We start from the raw sequence: 10,789 nt of genomic DNA on the forward strand, positions 1-10,789 counted from the left end.
CGCGCACGCGTTCTCGTTAAATGTTGTTGAAGTGCGTCTGTTTTGCTTGCTGTATCTGATAAGACATGCGGGAGGAAGTGGAGAGCTGTTAGTAATTACCGATGCACAAAGAAGAAGGTTCCTCTCCTGTTCACCGTGTCCTCGTGTCTCTCTCGCTAAACGGGAGCGAGGCAGGCCGCTCAGTCACCGCAACTCAACTCGTTTTCGGGGCTCCGACTGTATCGAGAGAAAATCAGTCGTCGATAATTTGGACGATCTTTTGGGGGTTGGGGACCACCGCCGCACGAGACAGGATCCTCAGTTGCATGGACATGACCAAGAGAGGCGTCTGGAACGGTCTCTGAAAATCTGAAAATAATGGCATTAATTTACTGCAACGCAGCCTTAACGACGCCGTTTCACTGTAACACCGCATGAGGATAACCAGAAAATCCCAGACGGTATCTCGTGTCATATCACGTCTTGATATTTTAAGGCTCGCCCGGCCAGAGTGGGGGTCTATGATGTGTGTGGGGCTCCCTACACTCTGCTTTTCAGTCGAATTTCCAATCAACCTACGCAAAAGAAGCCTGATAATGCAATGTTTCATTAACCAGTAAGAGAAAATGTTTCACCTCACCTGGAAGTTTCCATTTCTCTGAATATCATTCGAGGTGCCTGAGCACTCTTTACTTTGCCCATTTTGGTCCATTTCTCCACTTGGACCCTTTTCCCCCATTCTTTACCCCCTCTCCTCACAAGTCCTGAACCTGATTCCAGTCGATGGGTTTCTAATCCATACCTTTATCTGCGGTTCAGATCAGCTCTGGCTCTCCCTCCATCCATCATGCTCTCTCACCTTTGCCTCGTCTGTCGTTCCAAACACCTGCGCTGGAGATTGATGGCTTAAATTGAAAATGGCGGTTTTGGAGATTGAGAAAGTTTGGTGGTGTGCGGCCGCAGGAGAGATATCATCAGCTTGGTCTGGCTTTCATGTTACCGAATCGGTCCCGGTCATTGACCTTGTTCCAGGGGTTCCCGAATCTTTTATCCCCAGGGACCAACCTCATTCCAACCCGATTCCATGTGAGCCCACTCTATTTAAAATTTGTAATACTTTCTTCTTCCATGTATTTATCAGTGGTAGTAGTTTGTCAGAATTGATTCTATTTTCATGGTAGAGAGAGCAAGGTTGTATCACAAATAGTCATGGACTCATCACTATTTGACTTTTGAACCAATAAAGCCGATGAGGAAACACATTTCTCAAGTTGCCCGTGGGGGCCCAGCGCCCCAGGTTGGCAACCCCTGCTCCATTAGCGTGATTCTAGCGGGCGGGCTCTAGGCCTCGTGCCCCTGGATAAGCGAGACCCTCTGTCACTGTGATGGAGGGGCCCCACTGGGATGGGGGTCCGGGGTCCTTCTTGTATTAGACAAGCAAATGATCGCACAACCCGACGGCGGACCGAAGCGCCTGAGTTTCATTTATTTAGGACGCCGACGCGTTTCTCCCTTTGAGAATGGAGTGTGTTGCGGAGGCTGGAGGTATCAGCTTTGACACCACCACCCCAGATGTGAGCCCAGCTGGGCTCCATGGGCTGAACACGTGGTGACCTCTGACCTGTTAGCCTGAGCTCCCACACCCATTTTGAAGGGCGTAGGTGGGCTGGGTTGCCAATGGTGATGTACAGAAACATCCACTACACCCTCTCCATGATTCCTAGTATAGTGTTATTGTTATTAATTTATTATTATTGATATTAATAACGGCCAACGGTATTAATAACGGTTTATCCACGCAGCGCTTAATCACATTCACTAACGTCTTGATGGGCTTTCACGGGTGCACATTAAGGGTGCATCCTTTGCTTGAATCCAGAAGGACGGAGTGATAAAAATGAAGGGAACCCTGAGATAGTCCTTGAAAGAGGATTTCCCGAGACACGCAGCCGTTTCCAGGTTGGAAATGTATAACAGAGAGTGAATAATGGCATTATACATCCATTAGAGATAATAGCGTATAATCCATGGCTTACAGTAGGCTAAATGAAAGGAGAATAGCCACAGACCCACGATTATGGTGTTATTATCATAATCATGTGTGAAAGATTCCTAAAATGGAAATGGAAAGTTGGATATTTGATAATTAAGTGTAAGTGTAAATTGAAAAAAAAAAAAATTGTGCAAAGAAATCACAACAGGTGATGACAGTGATGGTGGCACCATTTAATTTGATTTTTATAACAGCTGCAAATTACCCATCCATCCATCCCTCCATACTACCATCCAGTCATCCACCCATCTATTCATCTATCATCCACCCATCCACCCATCCATCCATCCATCCATCCATCCATCGTTTCATGAACTTGTTTCTCAATGAATCCATTAATCTATCCACCCATTATCCATCCATCCATCCATTCATCCATCATCCATCCATCAACCTGTTCCTCCATTAATCCATCCATCCAACCAGTCATCCATCCATTTATTTGCCCCACTATTAATCTGTCTGTCCATCTATTCATCCTCCATCCATATATTGATTCCTCCATCTAACATCCATCAACCCACCCATTCATTATCCAGCCATCCATCCAGTCATCCCTACAGTATGTCCCAACTCTATTTTTACATCATCCATATTATGCTATATTCCTGACTTTGCGATCACCTTCTTGCGTCTCCCTTCCATCCTTTGCTACACCCCCTGGCTTCCTCTCCTCCACTTGGGTTGCTATGGTGATGTTTTTATTTTTATTTTTTTATCTTATATATAGAGACTAGAGTGTGGAGAGCGCTGTTCCCACCCTTTGTTTCTGCAGCTTGTTTGTCTATGCAGGAGATGCAGCCATTGTTTCCCTGTGGCAGGCAGAGCGCTGCCAGCTGCTGCTGGAGGTGGAAGTGGAGGGCCACTGCGTGCCTTTATTAACTGCCTCCACCCCTGCAGATGCTGCAGGGGTGGAGTGGTGTACTACTGACAGGTGTCTCTCTCTCTCTCTCTCTCTCTTTCTCTCCTACTCTTATTTTCTTTATCCTGCTTCCTCACACATAAAGCTCCAGCCCTTCCCTCTCCAATACCCCTGGATTTCCTTCACGTTATCTGTTTATTATTTTATTCCTCTTTCCATCTCTCCCCGGAGCTGTCATCTGTCACAGCCTCCTCCTCTCCCCCCTCCATCGCTTTATCTCTGTCTCCACTTATCCTCCCTTCATCGGTCCCTCATCCTCTCTTTTATTCCTCTGACTCAGATCATCCGTCCACCTACCCGGCCTGGGGTGTCTCTCTGAGCCTTGATGTCGGCTTGTGTGTTGTGTGTTGTGTGTGTGTGTGTGTGTGTGTGTGTGTGTGCGTGTGTGTGTGTGTGTGTGTCTGTCTGTGTGTGTGTGTGTGTGTTTGTGTCTGTGTGTGATATCAAAGGGGGCATACGTGCAAAAGTATGGCAAAAGAAAAGTGTGCAGGGTGACAGGGTCACAAGATGTGTGTGATGCAGTTTGCTGTTTCCACAGCGGAGAGAGGCGCAGTCCCGCCGAGCCCCTCGCTCACCCACCGCATAGGGCGGGTTAAGGCGATAAAGCGGGAACTCAAAGCGGGAACCTTAAACCAGAGCTGTGGAACTTTCCAAAGAGCATAATATTTGTTCACGTTTATTTTTTTGATATGGTGGGAAAATTGAAATCGAGACGAAGCAAACGTAAAATATAGCATACGTAATAAAAATAACTTCTAGCAAGTACAGGTAGTTAGGGGATGCAATAAATATATAGATTGTGAAATTATCATTATATGACAAACTATTTGGACTAATGTGAGGTGTGGACTTGATTGGTGTGATTTGTTACTTCATACTTCACATAACTTACAATCACATAGTTGAGTCCCCCCCTGATGATCACTGTTGAGATTAAAAATGCTTGATTAAGCATCTTTTCTCATAACTTGGGAACCAATTTGTAACGTTTTATGTGTTTCCTTTGCAGTAAAATTATGGGGATTGCCAGAGAAAATTGCAAGTCAAAGAAAGCATTTTTTCACAGTTCCCCTTTTTTTTGTTCCCCTGGTCTATAAAAAAAAATTTAAATTCATCATACAGTAATCACCAACAGATTGCACATGCAACGGCTTCTTGGGGCGCGGGCGTTACCTTTACGCACTTTGTTGATTTTGTCATTTAATGTGGCAGCTCCCACAAATATTGTGGAGATGAATTTGCATTTATTATTGCAGTCGCAATTTCCTAGAGGGACTGTGCCGCCACCTGACATGGGTTATGTAATTTGGTGTCGTGATGAAAATGGATATAGAGTAAATAAAGTTCCCTGTGGTTGTAGAGTTAATAAATCCTCCCGTATCGCCCACTCATCTCCGGTAATTTGTTTTCCTGACGGGTTTAAGACATTTCCCCGACTGTCTGTAACGGACCAAATGAGATTCTCGCAGCAGATTCCCCGTCGAGTCGATGGAACCGTGGATGGATGGATGTAATTTCTCTTCGTGCAGGTTAAATGAAAACAGATGAAATGAAATGAGAGAAGGAAACCACAGGATCAGCACCGCACATCCCATAGTAGAATGTCACACGCTCACCTCGCTCAATACGATACGAGGAACACCCACATGAACAGAAACCAACGACGCGCGCGCGCGCACGCACGCACACACAAACATACACACACACATACACACACACACACACATATACACACGCGCGCACACACACACACACACACACACACACACACACACAATGTCAACATTTAGGTCAGGCAGTGAAGTGGACACCCATGAGTAAGAGAAACAGGTCTGGCCTCTCATCCGTCATCATTAGAGTCATCACCAGACGCTTCCTCAACAGAAAGGAGCTTAGAGGGAATCATGTTTCCAGACGTGCTGTAACACACACACACACACACACACACACACACACACACACACTGGAGAATTTTCACAACAGCTAAATGCCAAAAAATATGTCTGAAAAGTCATGCAAATGGTGCAATAATGTTAGTAATGTAGTGTGTGTGTGTGTGTGTGTGTGTGTGTGTGTGTGTGTGTGTGTGTGTGTGTGTGCGTGTGCGTGTGTGTGTGTGAGTCATTTCTCCAGCTGTGACTCTGCTAAATGGGTCTTAGTCAGTGCACCGAGGCTTTCCCCCGGTAACGACTTACTGTGGAACTGAGGTCATCGCACACTGGTGCTCAACCACGACACCTGCATCAACAGTGAATTTCCATTGTTTCTCTTATTTTAATTGAATTACCGTTTTCTTCTATTGTTGTCAAATTTTTTGATTGAAATGCACATTTTACGTTGATTTTTTAAAAATATATTTTAATTTTCCATCTATCTATCTGTATATCTGTCTATCTGTCTATCTGTCTATCTATCTATCTATTTATCTATCTATCTGTCTATCTGTCTATCTATCTGTCTGGCTGTCTGTCTTTCTGTCTGTCTTCTTTTTCTGTTAGAAAATGGAGAATTGAGCTGCTCAAACAAAGAACATTGTTGACGACACGGCTAATTTTCCCTTCATCAGGCTGATTCACGCTGAATCAGTGTCATTTCAATGTAAAATACGGCATCAATCCCCATTTATTAGGAAAAGACGAACTGGGCCATTTATGCAGTGTAGTTGAGTTATACTTTTACTTCAGTCAAAATACAAATACCCTCACTCAAATTACTCTAATATAAGAGAAAGTATCACATTTAAATTTGTACTGAAGCAAAAGTAAATAAATACTTGCCGTTAAATGTACTTAAAGTATTAAAAGTGAGGGTACTCATCATATCCAGTACCCTTACAATACTCAAAGAATAATAAATATAATGTATATACTGTATAATGAATTGGCAGTTAGAGAGCTTCCAACTAATAATGTACTGTGTGTGTGTGTGTGTGTGTGTGTGTGTGTGTGTGTGTGTGTGTGTGTGTGTGTGTGTGTGTGTGTGTGTGTGTGTGTGTGTGTGTGTGTGTGTGTGTGTGTGTGTGTGTGTGTGTGTGTGTGTGTGTCTCCAGGCTGCAAACAGCAAATCGATACGACGTACAACATCCAGCCTCGTACACCTTGTTAGAGGATATGAAATACTGGATTTTCATTGATTTTTTTTTTTCTTTCCATGCCTTGCATCAAACCTTAGAATGGGACAGCATCTCTACATGTGAATGGCGTGATTATGGTCTGGAACGGCCGTCCAGCGATATGCCCGTTGAGAAATCCTCTGGCGTGGCCCCGTGTTTTCCACCCACTAGCTCCCCTCCCTCTGCAGACAGGCTGAGGAACATAAAAGCCCCATCAGACACACACACACACACACACACACACACACACACACACACACACACACACACACACACACAAATGCTTGCTAGCTTGCTTGCGGTGCGCCCACGCAGGCACGTGTACAGACACACACACACACACACACACACACACACACACACACACACACACACACACACACTCAGGATCACACAAACACACAAGCACACACACAGAATCACAGACGAACCGGCTTGCCTGAACAGTTCCGATCAAAGCTTCAAAAACTTCCCGTTCCTCACGTGCACATCTGCTCAAATGCACATGCACACACACACACACACACACACACACACACACACACACACACACACACACACACACACACACACACACACACACACACACACACACATAACCTTACAAATGTACATGTACACACACACATACACACACACAAACATCCAGTGCTTCAAGTGGAATAAATGAGGTGCCGGTAGTCCCCTTAGTCACATGTTGGCGGGGGGGCTGCTTTAATAGAGAAATATTTAAAAGTAAGGGTTTGCGTGTGTGTAGAACAGCTAATGCTGCATTCCACTGCAGTCAGAATTCTGAGAAATGTTAAGGAATGGCCACTTATGTTTGGAATTTCCGAGCCGATCGCTCGCACCCGAATCTACCAAGATAACACACCTGAGGCCACGGCAACATGGTGGGGCACACCGCTGACGTTGAACAATCTTCCCTTTGTTTCGATTTTAAATCACATCTGCATTGGTTTTGAACTACTGTGTAGTTTTTATGTTATGTTAAGACGGGGGCCACCGACTCCAATGACAGATTTCCCAGTTCCCCTGGAACGCAACATTCATTCCAGCTGAACTGAACCTGTGTAATAGTGAAACCAGCCTTTTCCACCAAATAGGTGCAAAATTGAAAGCACGCAGACACGGACGCCCACAATCGAAAGGAATCCCCCGTCCGTGTCCATATATGCTCAATGACGTCATGGCAACGGAGCTGGCATCCTGTCCGTTATGATAATGAAATAAAATACTGTGCTACGGCTCAATAAAATACAACATATTTTAGAAAATATCCACTTGATTTGTCCCAGTACAGAGTACCGGCAGCTTGTGAGGAGTGCCGGTACCCTACAGAAAGTCCCAGTACGTCAAAGAGTAAAATCGAGAAGTGCCGGTACTGTGTAGCGGTGAGTACCAGCCCACTTCAAGCACTGCACACATAGAATAAAACAACCCACACAAGCTGCTACAGCTATCCATCAATTCCCAGAGGTCATTCTTGGTTTTCTGTCTGTCTGTCTGTCTGTCTGTCTGTCTGTCTGTCTGTCTGTCTGTCTGTCTGTCTGTCTGTCTGTCTGTCTGTCTGTCTGCCTGCCTGTCTGTCTGTCTGTCTGTCTGTCTGTCTGTCTGTCTGTCTGTCTGTCTGTCTGTCTGTCTGTCTGTCTGCGTGCGTGCGTGCGTGCGTGCGTGCGTGCGTGCGTGTGTCCTGTTGGAGCCCATTCAGCAACACAGAAGGCCTTTCACCCCCTGAGAGGCCTGAGTCAGCAACATCACTGTCAATGAGGTGGAGGAATATTAGACTGTGTGTGTGTGTGTGTGTGTGTGTGTGAGTATGTGAGTGTGAGAGAGAGAAGGTGGTGGGCCTGGTTGCGGCAGCTCATGAAATATGCAGTATTGTATCATGCGAGAAGTAGGAGTGATTGAGCACGTCTCGATTGTCTCACTTTCGTCTTCGGACACTTCGATCGTTGTTACAATCACTTCCTGTGTTAGTACACACACACACACACCCACACACACACACACACACACAGGTGTAAGCAGGTACAAGCGCCGCGATTGTATAGCAGCAACAGATGGAGCAACACGCCTCGATCTGTCCATCCGTCCATCAATCTATCTGTCCGTCTGTCCGTCTCCCTCCTTGGATTCTGGCTTAGAAATCCGAGCGATTAGTAACATGCAGACTCAACGTGTAATGCTAATTGGCATTTTTCTGATGATGAAGTAATATGTAAGAGGAAGGAAGTGTGTGTGTGTGTGTGTGTGTGTGTGTGTGTGTGTGTGTGTGTGTGTGTGTGTGCACGCACGTGTTTGTGGGTGTTTTTGAGCTTGTGTTCGTCCTCGTAGGGATGTCTGCACTCTGTGTGGGTGGGTGTGCACAACGTGTGAGGACACAATTTGGTGTGTGTGTGTGTGTGTGTGTGCGTTTCTGTGCCTGCACAAGTGTGCTGGCAGAGTTCAACCTGACTCTTCCTGATATGATAATCACAGTCTTACATAAGAGTAAAGTCCAACAACTCTCTTCCTTTTGTCAACGCATTGCGGCTCATTTAAATATCAGCCTGCAGCTCTGTGTGTGTGTGTGGGGGTGTGTGTGTGTGTGTGTGTGTGTGTGTGTGTGTGTGTGTGTGTGTGCGTGTGTGTGTGTGTGTGTGTGAGTGTGAGCACTGGCGTATTTTTTATTTTTAACACCTTATTTTTATAAGGTGTTAATCTTTGCGGTGTCATTGTTCAACACAAAAAAATATTTGATCCTTTTCTTCCATAAATGTCGGCAGGCGAAATGATATGCTGGTGTGAGAGTAGGACGCATCCTCCTCTTCCTCCTCTTCCTCGTTGATTAACAGTTCAAGGGTGGTGAGAAAGGTACTCAGACCTCTGTGGTATTTTGGACATGCGGTAGAACTTTCGCAGATTAAAGACGGCATTTGATATAAGCTTGCAAAGAGGGACTCCCGACTGTATAGCGCGCTTTTATTTTGAAGTACAAATGTGATTCTTGTTATGTAAAAACAATATAATAAACAAAGACCTTTGAGGTATTTGAGCAACGCCGTACAACTATCCCTGATTGCAGACTGTATTTTACATAAGCTTGCAGAGAGGGACTCCCGACTCCACAGCACGCTTTTATTTTTGAAGTGTCTCTCATTATGTAAACTGGCTTCAGTCAGTGATAGATGCGTGAAATAATAATTGACACTGGTCTCTGCCAATATATCAAGATTAACCAGAATAATATGTTGATTAATAAATTTGAGCTATGAATACAGTCGTGATATGAATGTGAATAAGATGCATAATCAGAGAAGAAGCAAAAAAAAAATATATATAGTTTAGTTTAGTTTATGGATTAATGAAGTCATGATTATGTCCAGTCCTAACCCTAAAAGCCCAATGTACTGTAGCAGGCCTTAGAGTGTTTACGTGCAGTTCTTTTAGCCATCTACACACTTGGATGAGAATACTCAAAACTTGAGACATGTTAGATGTGCCTAAAACTGCGCGGCAAACAACACTTCACCAGCGCACACTAGTTGAACACAGTATTTATGTTATCTGAGCAAGTCTAAAGCCCCGTTCCCACCTGCACTGAAAGCCGTTAATCCACTGACAATGTTCCAAATTGGAGTAATGTGGGACCAGGAGCTGGTGCCGACGTTTCGTCAAAGTCGTTCCGTAAAATCTCTCCGCTCTCGACGTAGTATCATCTCCGGGAAAATGCCGGTACGGCTGTGAATGGAAGTGTGTGGGAATGGAAGAAGTAACATTGCCGGGGCAAGCATGTCAAGTAGGGGTGGAGCCCAATCCGAAGCACAAATACTGGGTTTTTCCGAATATTTATTTCATACAAGAATTATAAAAATGATTTGTTTTCGTGAAGAAAAAAATAACCATTCGGAAAAATGGCGAGCCAAAAATGCCGTGGAGCTCGGCCGCCAAGACGAGAAACCGAAACACGTCCGGTCTCCAGGGAGACAGGTCTGAACGTCTCATAAAAATGCCGCTCAGACCCTGGACGTGTCTTTTAGAGTCAGGGAGGGAGAAGGGGCGCTACGCGGTGTACGTTCAGCTCGGGAAGTAGGGAGTGGTTCGAGTGCGGTGGCACCGGGGGGGGGGGGGCGCTGGAGGAAGTTCCTTCTCCGGAGGCAGAGAGCGTAGCAACGGTTGAAAATGGTCACACTGATTTAATAACTCTGGGTTTGGGTAATTGCGCCCGGGGACGAGGGCTCTATCCCCCCGCTCCATCTGCGGAGGGAACCCTGCCCGTCCGGGAGGGGGGCGGGGGGGAAGACGGAGAGTTGGAGAGCGAAGCGTGGGTCTCTGAGAGCCAGGAAAAAAACAATAATGTACGAACCCATTACGTAGTGTGTCTGTAACAGTCGTCTCATGTGGGAACAGACTCCATACGGAACTTTTCCGTCAAGGAGGCCAATGTGTGAATGACGACCTGCTGCCTCCGCCGGATGTCTTTTATCCAGCAATGTTACGGATTCCATTCCATTCCAAAGGGGCTATAGAGAGAAATGAATGAATATCTTACCCAAAACGCCTTTAAATGGGCCGCAAAAATGTTTTGGCCATCTGTACACACTTTTATGAAAATACTCAAACCTTGGGAAAAACATGTTAGATGTTCCTAAAACTGCATTGGCCAACAACACTTTACCAGCGTATACTAGTTGAACACAATATTTACACTATCTGAACAAGTCATAGACAGCAATGAGCG

The 10,789-nt window shown here is 45.3% G+C and overlaps 1 protein-coding gene across 1 annotated transcript in view; it reads left to right on the forward strand.

The window, feature by feature from the left end:
- The window catches only part of LOC307245590 (voltage-dependent T-type calcium channel subunit alpha-1G-like), a gene marked incomplete at its 3' end in the record, with an annotated part of 23,419 nt that extends 14,974 nt beyond the window's left edge, over positions 1-8,445 (forward strand). The window contains exon 3 of the mRNA XM_080021234.1: positions 8,404-8,445. Within this exon, the coding sequence (XP_079877360.1) occupies positions 8,404-8,445 (42 nt within the window). The remainder of the gene's footprint in view (positions 1-8,403) is intronic.
- Positions 8,446-10,789: the final 2,344 nt, after the last annotated feature.

The sequence above is a fragment of the Zeus faber genome (assembly GCF_960531495.2).
Source record: "Zeus faber genome assembly, chromosome: 20".
Classification (NCBI taxonomy): Eukaryota; Metazoa; Chordata; class Actinopteri; order Zeiformes; family Zeidae; genus Zeus; species Zeus faber.